Below are 16,628 nucleotides of genomic sequence, written 5' to 3'. Positions count from 1 at the left end.
CTCTACAGTTGTTGTTTAGGAGAAGAGTGTTTGTGAGGTGATCGACCAATAATCCGTTTCTGATGTGTAAATATTCCTGTCCATGTAGTCAGAGCTCGTTTTGTTTCTGTTCGTCAGCAGCTGGGCTGGCGGTGACGAGGTCAGGGTAGATTTGTGTCGAGGATCTGTGACAGCAGTGTTTAGCAGCAGTCGTCTTACAGAGATGTGTGTTTGTAGGCAGAAAGGTTCAAAGTTAATGTCTAATGTTGGATTTTATTCTAGTATTTTTTTAAGCACATGATTAGGCTGTTGTTGTTTGTAAAACCAAAATGTTATTAAAAGTTAAAAACCGACTTCCAGAGCAGGATACATATTTAATGAGCCTCCATCTCACATTAACCCCTTCAGGCCGCAGACAGGCTCTCTGAAGCCGATCACTCTGACAGAGTACAATCAGAGGATATGTGAAGTTCCTCGTAATATAATAAAATATGACAAGTAAAAGCTTTATTTTATAAACATTATCATTAACATGTTACATTTAAGATATGTATACTTGATTCATAAATTATTATTTAATTTTTATGGATATGAGTTTTAAAAGTATTTTTTTTACATGAAATGTGAGAAAACTATTTCAAAATATGACAAATGTGACAAAAGCTAAATGTATCTCACATACATAAAAAACATGAAAAATCAGAATTCTGTTTGGAATTGTTTATTTATTTCAATTTTTTTCAATATATTGTTATATTTTAGGAAAATGTTAAAGGTTTGAATGAACAGTTAAAACTTAAATATTTTTTGGTGATGTAAAACTTTATTTAAAATAAATATATCAATACATATTTTGATAACAAAACCATTTTCACTGTTTGTTAGAAGGCACATAGTCATAAAAACCAGAGAGAAAGCAGAAGCGACCATGAACACACCTGCAGCTGTGCTGCTGCTTTGACCTCCCTGACCATGGAGACCAACAGAGAGAGCGCCACCCTGTGGTGAGTAATGGGAGTCCCAGAATGATAAATAACCTCTGGTGACAGACACAACCTATTTTTGTCTTTTCAACAATTCATTCACAATCCATATCCATATGAGACACACAAATACAGATCAATTTGGAACTACAGAAACTATTTATATTTATACTTGGTTATGTTATTTTTAATTCTTTTCAACATTTGTCTGTTTGTTTGTTTCTTTCTTTATTGTACCTATGCAAATAAACTTTGTTGTTTTTTTTATCTCTGGTTATTTTTAACGTTTTTAAAATAGAAAAAAATCAGGTTGTTATTCGTGGACTACAACTCCCACAACCTAACCCACAATGTTTCGTCACACATTCTCGGCCAACAGCTGAGTGCGTTTCAGTCACGTGATCAGCGGCGCAGTAGATTTGAATTGTTTGTTAGTTGAAGTGTTTTCGAGTTGCGGTTTGAATGCACAGAAGAAAAGTTTTGCGGAGTTTCGGTGGGAAATAGAGGTTTGTATGTCGAATATATTTAAACACCAACTTATTGAAATTCCTACGAGCCACTGAAAGAGCACTATGTTACGTTCTGATACGGAAATATACACGTTTGTATCCAGCTAGCAAGTTAGCGCTAGCGTGGCGATTTAAGGTAACGTGAGAGCTAGCAAGACCTCCAGAAATGATGTTTAATGTTCGTCTCCTCGCTCTTTGTGAGTGTTTGTGTGAAAATGTTGTCGTCGCAGTGTGATGTCATTGTAAAAGCTGCAGATCTGACGTGAATCCATCTGTTCCCCAGAGAGAAGAACGATGGACAGTCGAGCTAACAACGGTAAGTTAGCACTCAGTAAGTCAGCTCGGATACCGTCTCCATGTGTCCCCTAACCGCTTCTGTTTCTGTGCAGATTTGTTCTTTATCCACGAGGAGAAGTTTGACTTCGACGTTTCGATGTCACCTGCCAGGTAGGACACGCTTTAAAAAAACTCACACCACCTCCTCTCTCTCCTATCACTGTCACAATCTACCTGTGAGCTGGCATTGAATCATCAGATGGAGGCACTGTCAACAAGCTGCTGTCATTTCCACAAGTCCAAGGCAAAGGTTCAGTGATGAACTACCAAACCTAAATAAGCCCTAAATCCCAAATAACTGACTCTAGGCAGTAGAGCAGTTTTTAGGGAAAGCCATTCCTTCTGTAAGTTGGAATGTTTGAGCCTTTATAACAGCAAGGGAGGAGCAGCGGTTGGTGCTATTTGTTTACACCTTTTGGAGGGTGAATGATAGAAAAATGAAGGGGTTGTGGTCGACGAAGTTCACCCCACAAACAGCCGATGGTGCTGTAGCCTGAGCAGGATTGCCATGGTTCCCTTCTCTTCTCCATTTTCGAAGAAACACGGACAGGTTAAGAGCTGTTTATTTTCCTCTTCTTTACCTGTGGTGTCGCTGATGCTGACTCTGTGCCCTGCAGCTCCACTGGTGATGAGGATGAGGTGTTTCTGGGTCCCACCAGCCATAAGGAGAGGTGTGTCTCCATCCGTGTGGCGTCTCAGCTTCAGGACGGCAGCTGCAGTGGTGCGCGGGTGAGCTGGGGCGTGCTGACTGAAGATCAGCAGGAGGCCGTGTGCCAAGAAGCTCTCAGGGTGGCTGAAGAGCTGAAGAGTGGCAGGCCGCACGGCGAGGGCGCTGACGCTGCCGGCGTGACCTCTGACACGACTGAGAGGGAGGAGTTTGTCCAGGATCCAGATGCCAAACTGGGCATGCTGGGTAAGACTGTCGGCACGCTCAGCCCCATCAAACGGCAGACCTTCTGTGTACAGGACAGTCCCATGAAGCAGCTGCCGCCCACCATCCAGCGCCAACTGCTGAGAGGGAGCAGCTCCAGCACAGCTTCATCCACCCGCTCCACCGCCACTACAGCGCCATCCACCCGCCTTGCTACTGCTGCAGCTTCATCCACCCGTTCCACTGCCACTACAGCTTCATCCACTCGCCCTGCAGCCAAAACCAGACTCAGCACTTCAAGTCCTGTGGCGAGGATTAAAGCTCAGCCCAGGACGGCGCTGCGGGGGAAGGCCACACTGGGCGTCGCTGTCGTGTTACCAAACAAGCCCACCGCCCCGACAACTTCCATTTCAGCCAACAAGAGCAAAGTGGATAAAACTCGCCTGCAACCGCCGAGCAAAGTAGGCAGAGCTTTATTTTTAACCCTTTAAATTATATTTGGCGCCTTCTGCTGGCATCACACATCTAATCTAATCTCAGAACTGTGGGGTCAAAACATTTCACCGTATTACACATTACACCTGTTTGGGTCAATGTCATCATGATGTCACCTCACCACCTTTTTATGTGTGTCAGTCAGTGGTAGGCTGCCGACGGAGTCCCTCCTCACGTTCCTCCAGCAGGGCAGAGTCGTACGAAGATCTGGGATCAGATTCAGCGAGTGTGGCTTCTGACATTAGCGACTCCTCCTTCAACTCTAGCCTAGTGGGAAAACGCATGCTAGCTCCACCCAACAAGGTAACTCCTCTGTCCAAACATGTGACACTGGAGGCAAACTGCAGCCGCAAATTAAAAGGATTCATTTGACATTCTCGCAGAGCACTGGGATGAGGAACCCATTAGGTGTGAAAGCTCCGACCCTTCAGAGCAGGAGGGTGACGGACAGGAGGAACACATCCTCATCTTCGTCCTCTGTGTCCAGCTTTAACTCCAGTATGTCTGTGTCCCCCGCTAAAGGTACGGTAAGAGTGTGAAATGTGCTATGACAGCTGTCAGTTAAATTCGGTTAAAGTGCCGATGTCTTTTCTTCAGGTAAGCTGAACTCTTCTCTGAATCGGAGTCTGAGCGGCTCCAGCATCCCTGCCCCCAGCAGTGCCAGCAGACCGGCCAGTCACGGCAAACTGCGCCGCTCCACTGTCTACACTGCTGCAGAGCCGGCGCCCTCTGCCAGCAGCCGCCGCTCTCTGTCCAGCCAAGCCAGGAAGCTTTCTGAGGCAGAGCATGCCAAGGCCGCCAGGGCGACACCCCTGAAGAGAGCCGACGCCGCGCCCGTCCTGCAAACACCCACCAAGACTGTTTTGGAGAGGTCCATCTCTGTCCCCTCTGCTGCCTCAGGCCGCCTGCAGAGCGGACTGAAGGGCAAACCCAAAGTCGAGGTCTCGGTCCTACCGACACCCAGCAAAGGAAGCAAAGCAGTCCGCCATGCAGAAGGTGAGCGATGATGTCAGAGCTGTGAAACGGTGTTTCTGGACTTTATTCAGAAAATGGTTCTTACACATCCGTCTGTCACCTTTTCTGTCCCTCAGATGTCTCAAAGATACTGAAGCCAAAGAGGCTGATGTCAGCAGGCAGCACAGACAGGTAGGTGGTGTCACTCTCCACCTGGACACCAGCATCTCACAGCCCGGTGTGGCAGGGTTACTGATGAATCTGTTCTTCTGTGTTGCCGTCACACAGTCTTCCTTCCAAGCTGTCTGCTGGTCCTCTGACACCCTCTGCTGGCAGCTGCAAGTCATTACAGCTGAAGGCGAGGCGCCCCTCAGCGCTCCCAACACCAGTGAAACACAGGTTGTCTGCGATCCCTGCCCCCACACCCACCAGCCAAACCCTCAGGACAGTCAAGACTTCATCCATCTCTGACCACAGCTACACTCCCACTTCAGCCAAGAAGCAGCTCAGCTGCAGGTGAGAAGCAGCACTCTGAGTCTGGGTCTCATATGTCGCACGCAGAGGTATGAATGTTTTGGGATTTTTGTGTAGCCCCGCCTCCAAAGATGCACAGGAGGAGGAGGAGGAACCTTCTGAGGCCCCCCAGATTGAGCCCTTCTGCCTGGAGGTGGAGGACGAGGAGAAGCCAGTCACTGCCCCGGTTCTAAACACTCAGCAGCCCACCGAGTCAGAGAACATGGATCCTGAAGCACTGGGTCAAAGTGAGGTGACTCCAAAGGAGGACCTGATGGAACTGGAGACCACAGAGGAGACCAGTGTCAAGATGCAGGAGGTCAGAGGTCACACATATACACAAAAACTGCAGACATGTGGGGACATGACTAGAGTTTAGACTTAGGCCAAGGGTTGGTCTTGGATTTGTGTTGGGCTCTCCAAGCAAACCTGCCATTTTTATATTCATGCTGAGGCGGCAGACTAAAGTCCAAAGGTTGTGGCATCCTTCAGGAGGTCCTGCTGATCCTCCTCACCCTTTCTGCTGCCTCTCCAGGTTCTTTTGCTGGATCTTCCACCTCCGATTCTGCAGCCTCAAGAGAAGCTGCTCATCGACCTGACCAACACCCCCGACCTGATCCGGACCTGTACAAATACCTGCACCGCCACTCAGGTAATGATTCTCCACATATAGCATGTTTATTATTGTTTAGCAGTTATCATGTTTTCAGTTGTGCATTTGTATTTTTAGTTAGCTAGGAAGGTAAGCTAGCAGTTTTTATAGCTTTAGTTTTGTGTTTAACAGTCAAGGTCGACACATTCCCCTGCACTGGTGGAGTGATATCAGAGCGTTTTACCAGTAATAAAAACCTGATTATTCAGGTAGAGGCGATGTGATGTCTACACACAGCAGCTTTCTCCAAACATTTTACCATCTTAGAACAGTAAGATGTCACGATATCTGCATTAAAGTCACGTTCTCCAGAGGAAACACACAGTGTGTGGTCTGTGTGGGTGAGGTGGGTAGATTATGTCCAGTCCATTGACAGTAAAAACTATGGACAGAGCTTCCGTGACGTCACCCGTTTGTTTCTGAAGAGCCGCTTTGAGGCTCGGTGGGAGGCTCCGAGACGTGCTGAAGGCCGCCATGTTGGTAGCGTCACGTTCGCCAAAACTCCAAACATGGACAAAGAGGGGGTTTAGGGGGGTGGGCGATGGTGAAAGCAGGAAACTCACACTGTGATACTTCAACTGTCTGTCACTCAAGCAGCAACGCCCATAATTATGCATAATTTTAAGTCAGAATATAATTAAAATGAGTGAGTTGAAAAAAATTCACCCCCTGTACAATCGACACTAGAAGAGAACCTATCATCTGAGACCAGAGTGGTTTTTTGTACCAGGCCGTAAACATGTTCTTTTCTGCTGTGAAATCGGCCATTTTAACATGGGAGTCTATGGGAAATTACTCGCCGCTGAGCCAGTCCCCAGTGGTTGCGGCGTAAATTACAAGTTTTGACACTTCCACATGGGCTGTAAATCTGAGCCCTGAAGGCTGCCACTTGCTCAGATCTCTAGATCTCTCGCAGGCTGAACCTCATACAGTTCCAGCGTTTGACCGCATCAGAAGAAATGGTTCACTTATACATGTGGTGTCGCACAAGTCTCACAAGCACTAAGCATGAGGTGTAGCTCGTTTCATCTTTGTGTTTCTGTGTTCAGCAGCTGATCGACTTGAGCTCTCCACTCATCAAGTGGAGTCCGGAGGATAAGAGGGAGAACGCTCCCCTCATCAACCTGTCCTTCTGATCGCCGTCTTCCTGAAGACCCTACATGTCTGCAGTACGCTGGACTCAGTCATCCATCTCATTTCACACGTCGCTGAGTCTTTGGTGAAGTAATATGTTTTAAATAATGAAAATATTTTAAGGGCTGCTGCAGTTTTTCAGCACCTGAATGTAATTTTAACTGTCTGAATGTTGCTGCTCTTATTGTTTAAATAAATGTTGTTATTGTCGTTACAATAAGCCTTCATGCTGCTTTGTGTTCTTATTATGAGTGCACTCCCTTCATTCATCATTAAACATCAAAAACACACAACTGACCTGATGCAGCCAGAAATATATGTGAAATTTCTCTCCCAGCGACGGCCCAGGAGCGCTCGGGTCACTCAGAAAAGATTTTCCTCCTTTTTTTTGAAATACTTGCCGTTAGAATCACAGACGCTGCACTCGAGCCGTTGTGCACACTTCTGTTCAGAAACAAAGATCACTGGCTCGTCCCTTCAGAGCAGCAACATGCCGCAGCTGTCCATCAAGGGCTTCGTCCCAACAGTCCTGGCTGCAGATGAAGCCAGGTGATTATTTTTGATACTCTAAGACATTTGTAGGAGCGGTCCAGGCCTCCTTTGATGTTACAGCTTTCTCCTGTGTTACAGCCAGCTGTGGAGGTCCAGCCTCCACCTGAGAGTGACTCTGCAGGGAAATGACAGCTGGAACCTGCAGTCGTCAGAAAAAGCTACAGGAAAGTGTCACATCATCGACGAAGAGGAGTTCCTTCACCCCCCTGACGGACACAGAGACTTTCTACAGAGGAGTAGAGTTGCATGAAAGCCTTTGGCCTGAAGGTACATCCTGCTGCCATGTTGTTCCTGTTCAGACTTGGATTGTGCTTCATGTTTGGTGTAACTGGGTTGTTTTGACAGAGGTGTGGCATTAACCATTCATGAACAGACTTTCATGATTAGGGGGGCAGCAGTGGCGCAGTGGTATAGCAGGGTTGTCCAGTAACCGGAAGGTTGGTGGTTTGATCCCAACTCCTCCCTAGTCACTGTTGTGTGTTCTTAGGCAAGACACTTCACCCTAGCCTGTGGCGTGCCTTGCATTGTATGACACTGCTTGGCAGCAGCCGTAAAGAATTTCCCTCTGGGATTAATAAAGTATCTAAAATAAAAAAAAATAAAATAAAATGATTACAAACATAAGGCCTGCCTTTAATACTTAGATAAAAATCCTTGAATCAAGTGCTGAGCTTCCTCCCTTGCAGATGCTGTTCAGGCCTTTACTGCCTGCAGCCGCTGCTTGTTTGTGTCTTCAGTCAGTGAACAGCAGCTCTGATGGGCTGAGATCAGCTGACTGTTTAGTAAAGAAGCTTCTGGTTCTTTGCTGTGAGAAATTCTTGTGCATCTGTCTTTGAATTCTGGTACCAGTTCATCTTCATCAGTCCAGAGAATCTGACTCCAGAGCTGTTCAGCTGTTTCCTGTCTGACCTGTCCTCTCTGTTCTTGAGTGTGTTCAGTGGTTTGCTCCTTGCTGTGAAGCCTCTGTATGACTGTAGACTCTGACAGGCCTGCCTCCTCCAGAGTGCTCCTGACTGGTCTGGATGTGGTGAAAGGCTTCTTCTTCTTCTTCTTCTTCATCATCATGGACAGAGTCCTGTGTGTCTTCAGCTGTCTTCTGTGGTCTTCCGGGTCTCTGCTGTTGCTGAGCTGTCAGTTCATTCCTTCTTTTTAGGAATGTTCCAGACTGCTGTATTGTCCACTCTCAGTGCTTTGTGTCTCTCTGATGGGTTTTTATCTGATTAATTAGTCATGGAGTATCAGAGGAACAGGACACACCTGGACATGCAGCTGCAGACAGACTTGTTTCATTATATATGAACCACCAAAATATGTGTGTATAAAATTGTCTGTAGTTCCTGAAAACTTGATTTGAAGCAGAAGGTCTGGACTTTACTCACTGTGGTGCTGTACAGAGACCAGCAAATGGATCATTGTTCCAGTATCTTTGTAACACTCGACCCTCATTTTACAGTCAACGTTACCACAAAAAACAAACTAGGGACGTTATTTCAATTGTTTAATAAAAGAAAAGACCAACTTGGATAACTTAAATCTTAAATCTTGATTTGCCCCCTTTTCACAGATGTGTATTTTTTTCTATTATGTGATCACTGGAAAAAAATGTGAATGTATTGTGGCAGCATGTTGTATAGACTCGTGGAAGACTAGCTGTTTTTAACAGTTAATGGAGATCTAAATAAATGAACTGAAACCACAATGAGACTACAGGGGGCTGTGGTGGGGGGGGCAGGTGGACAGTCCATTGTCCTTGCTGTGAACATGTGACTTTGAAGCTTCCTGGGATGGATGGAAGCTGCATTGTATGTGGTAGAAAGATGATGTCTGAGGCCACCACCTCTGCTAAGGGAAGGTTCTTCCAGCTTCACATACAGTGGCTTGCAACAGTATTCATACCCCTTGAACTTTTCCACATTTTCTCACATTATTCCCACAAAAATAAATATATTTTATTGGAATGTTACGTGAAAGACCAACACAAAGTGGCATACAGTTGTGACGTAGAAAGAAAGTTAAACATGAGTTAATTTTTTTTTTTACAAATAAAAAACTGAAAGGTGCAGTGTGCAAAAGTATTCAGCCCCCTTTTCTCTGAGTGCATCCAATTGCCTTCAGAAGTTGCCTGATGATTTCTGACTGATCGAATGTTGACCTAATGACTAGATACAGTCAACCTATGTGTAATTTAATCTCAGTCCAAATACAGCTGTTATGTGACGGCCTCTGTGGTTTGTTGAGAGAATATTGGGGCGCAAACAGCATCATGAAGTGCAAGGAACACAGCAGACAGGTCAGGAATAAAGTTGTGGTGATATTTAAAGCAGGGTTAGGCTATACAAAGATTTCCCAAGCTTTGAACATCTCACAGACCACTGTTCAGTCCATCATCAGCGAATGGCACAACTGCAAACCTACTGAGACATGGTCATCCACCTAAACTAACAGGCCAAACAAGGAGAGCACTGATCAGAGACACAGCCAAGAGGCCCATAGTGACTGTGGATGAACTGCAGAGATCTACAGCCAAGGTGGGGGAATCTGTCCATGGGACAACTATCAGTCATGCACTGCACAAATCTGGACTTAATTGAAGAGTGGCATTAAGAAAGCCATTGTTAAAGTAAACCATAAGAAGCCATGTGAGTGACCTAGCAATCATGTGGAAGAAGGTGCTAGAGCTGGTAGAGACATACCCCAAAAGACTTGCAGCTATAATTGCAGCAAAAGGGGGTTCCACAATGTATTGCCTCAGGGGGGCTGAATTCAGTTTTTTAATTGTAAAAAAAAAAATGAACTCATGTTTAATTTTCTTTCTGCTTCATAATTGTGTGCCACTTTGTGTTGGTCTTTCACATAACATTCTAATAAAATATATTTATGTTTGTGGTCATAATGTGAGAAAATGTGGAAAAGTTCAAGGGGTATGAATACTATTGCAAGCCACTGTAGAGGGCTTCCTTCCTTTCAAGCCATCTGTCCTCTCTGTCTAGGATGTGAACATTGTTGTCCTCAAAGGAGTGTCCTTTGTCTTTGAGGTGGAGGTGAACAGCTGAGTCTTGTCCTGAGGAGGTGGCTCTCCTGTGCTGAGCCATTCTTCTGTGGAGTGGTTGTTTAGTTTTTCCAATGTACAGATCAGAGCATTCCTCACTGCACTGGACTGCATATATCACATTGCTGTGTTTCTCCCTGGGAGTTTTATCCTTCAGGTGGACCAGTGTGTGTCTCAGTGTTGTCATCGGTTTGAGATGGACCAGGATGTCCAGGTTGTTGAAGATCCTGCAGAGTTTCTCTGATACTCCTGACACATGGTGGTTTAGTTTCACTTTTATAGGGGAAATGCCACAGCTATGAATAACACACAGAGTAAACAGGATGTGGTATAATTGTCTGAGCCTCCACCCTTTTACAGGAAAAAGAAGAAGAAAAGTGCTCAGACTCTGAAGCAGCAAGATGGTCGATCGAGCAGTGGCACTTGAAGCTTTGAGCGTGACCTGTAATGCCACCATAACTTCTGAGATTCAAGCAGCGGCTGCAGGCCTAGCCCAGCTGTTCGGGCTGCTCAGTCTTGGTGCTGCGATCAAAGCGATCCCACATCTGACCATCAACAACTTCATCTCCACTGTCTTGGATGGAGAACAATCCTGGTAAGTTAATAACTGATCTGACTTTTATTCACATCTGTGTGTGGAACACAAGGAGTTTGGAAAAGTAAAGATGCTTTTTACAGCTAGGTTGATATTCATGTGTCAATCACATACCAAAGGATGGTACCAGTGTTAATTTTGGCAGCAATTTCTGATTTAGTTTTTATTTTAGTCTTGTGACTATAATGTCATTTGATTTTAGTCACGTTTTAGTCATCAACATTTTTAAAGTTTTAGTCTAGTTTTAGTCGACTAAATATCAAAGAATTTTAGTCGACTAAATCTGCCGTGGATTTAGTCGACTAAAATTCTATGATATATATTTTTTTATGAAATATTTAAGGTTTGATTGTGCAATAAAAACAGGCACAGCTTTAACTTGTGTTATTTGAAACAAACCATTTATTTAATTGCTATGACCTTTTCACAAAAGCAGCAGTGAACAGTGAGCTGCTCTCCCTGAATACACTGTTCAGTCATGACCTTCTTCATGAATCCTCCATAACTACAGCAAAACACTTCAGTGACAACTTAGAAACAGGTCGCATGCTGTAAAACCATCAGCAGCCATGTCTTCATTTATAGATTTTGTCACGTGTATGAGCAGAAGTTAAGATGACTCGTCTGCAAACGTCGCTTCAGGTTTGTTGTGTTTTTACCGCTGATAGTCGCTCCACACGGTTTCAGCAATAATTAACTACAGGCCAATGCCTGTAGTTAAACTCCTCCACTTGGGGCAGGAGCTTTCCTCCCACCCAGAGAGGACAAGCCACCTTTTTCCGGTGGAGAACCATGGCCTCAGACTTGGAGGTGCTTATTCGCATCCCAGCCGCTTCACACTAGGGTGCAAACCGCCCCAGTGCACACTGGAGGTCCTGACTCGATGAAGCCAACAGGACAACATCATCTGCAAAAAGCAGAGATGAAATCCTGTGGTTCCTGAACCAGACCCCCTCCGGCCCCTCCCTGCACCTAGAAATTCTGTCCATAAAGATTATGAACAGAACCAGTGACAAAGGGCAGCCCTGCCGGAGTCCAACATGCACTGGGAAAAGGTCTGACTTACTGCCGGCAATGCGAACCAAACTCCTGCTTCCATTCTGTATGCTTAAAAAATAATCTGTAATCCTGTTTGGGTCCTCTCTTCCCTCATCCTCCTCCATCCAGTGATGTTTATTGAGCCCGGTTCTAAATGTTGTATGCACTGATGTACCGTTCTTTATTTGCATGCACAGGTATGACAGAGTATAACAAAGTGGTGAGTGTGTGAGGAGGCAGAGGCTTCTGGGTCCGGACCGCAGTCCACCTGTTAATGACCTCTGAAGTATATGGTACACTGACTCATTACACCATCTAATGGTTCAAAGTGGTATTACATGAGGGACTGCAGCTAGCAGGTTAGCATCATGAGAGATGTCTAATATGCTTGATATATCCTCTTCTATTCTGCAGCTCGGTGTCACAGTACAACTCAACCAGGATCCAAGATGTCCTCCAAGGTACAGATTCGGCAGCAGACCCCTCAAAGAGGATGTTCAGTTGTGCACCACCATCAAGGAAATTTGTCATTGATGAGGACGAATTCTTTGACCCCTGCTATGACTACGACTTCAGACATAAGACAGACGTAGTGACCTATTACAGAGGTGGAGAGGAGTACACCCGCCCAACTGGTTGGTACCGCTTTGCCATCAAGGTGAATATAGCCACAGCTGTGGCTTCATGTCTCAACAAGTGTGTCAAGTAACAAATTATTACCTTACTTAAATAGAATTTTTGGTTATACTTTACTCCACTATTATATTTCTGGCTACTTTTTTACTTTGTTACATTGTCATAAAATACCCGTACTTTCTGTAACTGTCTCGGGTCGATCACGTGCCATTCAAAAAATGTTTTCATGTTTGTCTATCATCTTTCCCCTCATCTTTTCAGCACATTCCTCCATGTAATGAATTAAGATTTTCAACTGGAATATTTTCACTTATTGAGATTTTAAGTGTACTTTAAAGTAAAGTTCTGTAATTCAACAAGTAGAAATGTGTCAGTGCATCAAATTTTACTAAAGTATTTTTAAACCCCTGTATCTAAACTTCCACTTTGTTAATAAATGTGTGCATTTTTGACACCACTGTTTCTTACTTTAGGAGCTGCGTTACCACAAACACTCTTTGTCTTCTGACTGTACTTTTGTCTGCTTTTACTGTCTATAAAACTTCTCAAACTTTTTAGTGGTTGTGTTTGTAAATAATATTAAAAACATTTGTCTTATTTCAGGTCTTGGACAAGTATGAGGACAACACATGGCTGGGAAACCAGCACCGTACCACTGAGTCAGTGCCAGGAGAGTGGCCTGTGTCCTACCATGGGACTTCAGACACAGGTGCTAGAGGAATCATCAAAACCAACTACAAGGTACATTTTTATATTCAGTATCACAGCAGCTAATAAATGTAATAATGACTTATTCCTCCTCTGTGTCTAACAGGCAGGCCCAGGTCAAGTGTACGGCAGAGGTGTTTATTCCACCCCCGACCTCTCTGAGGCTGAAGGATACGCTAAACAGTTTGTCTCAAAGGTGGATAAAAAGACCTACGAAGTGGTGCTGCAGAATCGCATCAACCCGGCGCACAGAGAGAAACACAATGACGACATGTACTGGCTGGTGCCCATTGAGGGCGGAACGACACCTGAAGACGAGCAGCAGAAGGTGCAGCAGGCCATCCGTCCCTACGGCCTTCTGATAAGAGAGGTCCCACAGGAAGACTAGCAGTGACGCCACACAAAGGTTTTACCAGTGGTCACAGTGCAGGTTTCAGAGTGTCTATCATTTGTTCCTTTGATAACTCACCCTGACCCAAAATCAAAGTGATGTCACTTCATTACTTGTTTGTTAATCTGATGTTAAAATATGTTTGATTTCATGATGACACCAAAATAAAATATTTTAAAATAGAATTTGGTTTGATTTGTCATTGACCTTTTTCGTGTCACTTATGTATTGACTTTGTGTTGTTTTCTGGAGTTTATCATCACATATGTATTTCTTTAAAACAGCCATGCTGACATTTACCCCACGCTGCAGCAGTGAAGCCGCCCTCTTCACTCTGACAGGCTGCAGGCTGTGTAATAACACGTCTGTGTAACATGATCCCAGCAGAGGCTGAGCTTCATCTCCACCCTGAACCCCATGAACTGAGAGCCAGAAAAATAACAGGCCCTTCACTTTCACTTTCACTATGAATCACATCAGTCTGAATGTCTTTTAATAAATTTAAGCCAGGTATATATTTTGGCCACTAGGTGGCAGCCTTATCATAATTAATGGAGGCTTAATTGGCTGCACGGACAGGTGCCTGTTTGCCTTCAGGGTCCCTGCTCTTCCTTGACGGTGAGACGGACTGCTGGTCTGTTGTAGATTAAGTATGTTAAAACCACTGATTGACTGTTGTGTGTTCCATCACTGTTCACTAATCGGATTGGCAGTGTTATCGTGCGGGTCTGTTATGTTTATTTTATCGTTGCCACTGTTAGCATGTTGCTAACAAAGCCTTGGCGGGTCTGCTAGCAGGCTGTCCATGAAAGTGATGCAGGCAGGCATGATTTGATGTTTTATCGGTTGTATTGTGTTTTTGGATTTTTTTTTCTATATATATTGTTATTGATGATGCTTGAGTGTAACTTGTAGTGATTAGATACCCTGTGTTAGCTGCCATGCTAGTATGTCTGAGGTTGCCTGGAAACTGTAGAAGGAGTCGCTTTGTTGCCGTATCATGTATAATAGTTAATTAATACACTTTTTTTCCAATTTATATTTTTGAATTTGCTACCAACATTCAGCGATCTACTAGTTTCGTGTTTAAGCATCAAAAACACACAACTGACCTGATGCAGCCAGAAATACGTGAAACTTCTCTCCCAGTGACGACCCAGGAGCGCTCGGGTCACTCGGAGAAAAGATTTTCCTGCATTTTTTGAAATACTTGACGTTAGAATCATGGACACAGACGCTGCACTCGAGCCGTTGTGCACACTTCTGTTCAGAAACAAAGATCACTGGCTCGTTCCTTCAGAGCAGCAACATGGCTGCAGCTGTCCATCAAGGGCTTCGTCCCAACAGTCCTGGCTGCAGATGAAGCCAGGTGATTGTTTCTGATACTCTAAGACATTTGTAGGAGCGGTCCAGGCCTCCTTTGATGTTACAGCTTTCTCCTGTGTTACAGCCAGCTGTGGAGGTCCAGCCTCCACCTGAGAGTGACTCTGCAGGGAAATGACAGCTGGAACCTGCAGACGTCAGAAAAAGCTTCAGGAAAGTGTCACATCATCGACGAAGAGGAGTTCTTTCACCCCCCTGACGGACACAGAGACTTTCTACAGAGGAGCAGAGGTGCATGAAAGCCTTTGGCCTGAAGGTACATCCTGCTGCCACGTTGTTCCTGTTCAGACTTGGATTGTGCTTCATGTTTGGTGTAACTGGGTTAAAAGAGGTGTGGCATTAACCATTCATGAACAGACTATCATGATTACAAACAGAAGGCCTGCCTTTAATACTTAGATAAAAATCCTGGATCCAAGTGCTGAGCTTCCTCCCTTGCAGATGCTGTTCAGGCCTTTACTGCCTGCAGCCACTGCTTGTTTGTGTCTTCAGTCAGTGGACAGCAGCTCTGATGGGCTTTCCCTACAGCCTCCTGATAAGAGAGGTCCCACAGGAAGACTAGCTGTGACGCCACACAAAGGTTTTTCCAGTGGTCACAGTGCAGGTTCCAGAGTGTGTATCATTTGTTCCTTTGATAACTCACCCTGCCCCAAAATCAAAGTGATGTCACTTCATTACTTGTTTGTTAATCTGATGTTAAAATATGTTTGATTTCATGATGACACCAAAATAAAGTATTTTAAAATAGAATTTAGTTTTATATTTCAGTGACCTTTTTGTGTCACCTGAAAAGTTTCCCAAATAGCCCAAAAAATAACCGACCCTTCACTTTCACTTTCACTATGAATCACAGTCTGAATGTCTTTTAATAAATGTAAGCCAGGTATATATTTTGGGCACTAGGAGGCAGCCTTCACTTTCACTTTCAGTATGAATCACAGTCTGAATGTCTTATTTACAATGTTGCTTAACTTTCCTTATGAATCCTGAAACTCTTCAAGAATCAATGGATGCTTTTAAAAAAGGCCCAAAGACCTCCCTTTTTCATGAAGCCTATTCTGGCTAGGACATTTTATGCTGGTTTTCTTTCTGTTTTCTGTCTTTTATTCTTTTATCTCCTATTTAATGATTAGTGTTATAATATTGCCTTGCTGATTTTATTGATTCGTTTTATACTACTGCCTTGTTGATTTTATGTAGCACTTTGAGATTTGTTGTCAAATGTAAAGTGCATTACAAATAAATTGTATTATTATTATAATATATATGATATATTGTACAAATTGCAGTGTAGTGGTGGTTTAAAGTGCACTGTGTCTGTGTGCAGAGGTTTATTGCTCAGTCTTTGGGTGGTTGGGATGTCTTTGGGAAAGTGGGGTGATGGATTTCAAAGCTCTGGGAAAGAAGCTGTGTCTCAGTCTGTTGGTGTGAGTTCTGAGTTCTTTTGTTTCAGGTAATAGAACACTGAGCTTTTTCCACCCTGAACCCCATGAACTGAGACCCAGAAAAATAACCGGCCCTTCACTTTCACTTTCATTATGAATCACATCAGTCTGAATGTCTTTTAATAAATGTAAGCCAGGTATATATTTTGGGCACTAGGTGGCAGCCTTATCACAATTGATAGAGGCTTACCTGGCCCCACGGGACACTGTAGTTTGGTTGCGACTTTCCTGGACAGGTGTCCAGGTGTCCTGTTTGCCTTCAGGGTCCCTGCTCTTCCTTGACGGGGAGACGGACTGCTGGTCTGTTTTTTAAAGTATGTTAAAACCACCGATTGATTGTTGTGTGTTAGTGTGTTCCATCATCTTATTAATAAATGTTGTTATTGTCATTACTATAAGCCTTCA

General features: G+C 44.3%; 2 protein-coding genes across 2 annotated transcripts; both read left to right on the top strand.

Annotated features, from left to right (window-relative positions):
- The first annotated feature begins 1,376 nt into the window (after positions 1-1,376).
- On the top strand, positions 1,377-6,428 carry gtse1 (G-2 and S-phase expressed 1). The gene is made up of 12 exons (XM_028431405.1): positions 1,377-1,468; positions 1,702-1,787; positions 1,861-1,918; positions 2,425-3,139; positions 3,315-3,476; positions 3,557-3,695; positions 3,771-4,169; positions 4,265-4,319; positions 4,416-4,643; positions 4,719-4,959; positions 5,176-5,292; positions 6,342-6,428. Exons 2-12 carry the CDS (start codon positions 1,766-1,768, stop codon positions 6,426-6,428), a joined length of 2,223 nt encoding a protein of 740 aa, XP_028287206.1. The 5' UTR covers positions 1,377-1,468; positions 1,702-1,765.
- Positions 6,429-10,384: 3,956 nt separating this feature from the next.
- LOC114452352 (uncharacterized) lies at positions 10,385-13,580 on the top strand. Its single transcript, XM_028431625.1, has 4 exons — positions 10,385-10,622; positions 12,075-12,318; positions 12,900-13,037; positions 13,111-13,580. Exons 1-4 carry the CDS (start codon positions 10,429-10,431, stop codon positions 13,390-13,392), a joined length of 858 nt encoding a protein of 285 aa, XP_028287426.1. The 5' UTR covers positions 10,385-10,428; the 3' UTR covers positions 13,393-13,580.
- Positions 13,581-16,628: the final 3,048 nt, after the last annotated feature.

This window comes from Parambassis ranga, chromosome 19 (assembly GCF_900634625.1).
Source record: "Parambassis ranga chromosome 19, fParRan2.1, whole genome shotgun sequence".
In the NCBI taxonomy this organism is placed as follows: domain Eukaryota; kingdom Metazoa; phylum Chordata; class Actinopteri; family Ambassidae; genus Parambassis; species Parambassis ranga.
This window is presented reverse-complemented; position numbering and strand designations above follow the sequence as displayed.

Excerpts from the sequence above, each read along its gene's own strand:
- gtse1 (XM_028431405.1), top strand. The coding sequence starts at position 1,766 with ATGGACAGTCGAGCTAACAACG. Across the intron at positions 4,170-4,264 it reads AGCAGTCCGCCATGCAGAAG|ATGTCTCAAAGATACTGAAG; the intron begins GTGAGCGATGAT and ends TCTGTCCCTCAG. Across the intron at positions 5,293-6,341 it reads ATACCTGCACCGCCACTCAG|CAGCTGATCGACTTGAGCTC; the intron begins GTAATGATTCTC and ends TTCTGTGTTCAG.
- LOC114452352 (XM_028431625.1), top strand. The coding sequence starts at position 10,429 with ATGGTCGATCGAGCAGTGGCACTTGAAGCTTTGAGCGTGACCTGTAAT. Across the intron at positions 12,319-12,899 it reads GGTACCGCTTTGCCATCAAG|GTCTTGGACAAGTATGAGGA; the intron begins GTGAATATAGCC and ends GTCTTATTTCAG. Across the intron at positions 13,038-13,110 it reads TCATCAAAACCAACTACAAG|GCAGGCCCAGGTCAAGTGTA; the intron begins GTACATTTTTAT and ends TGTGTCTAACAG.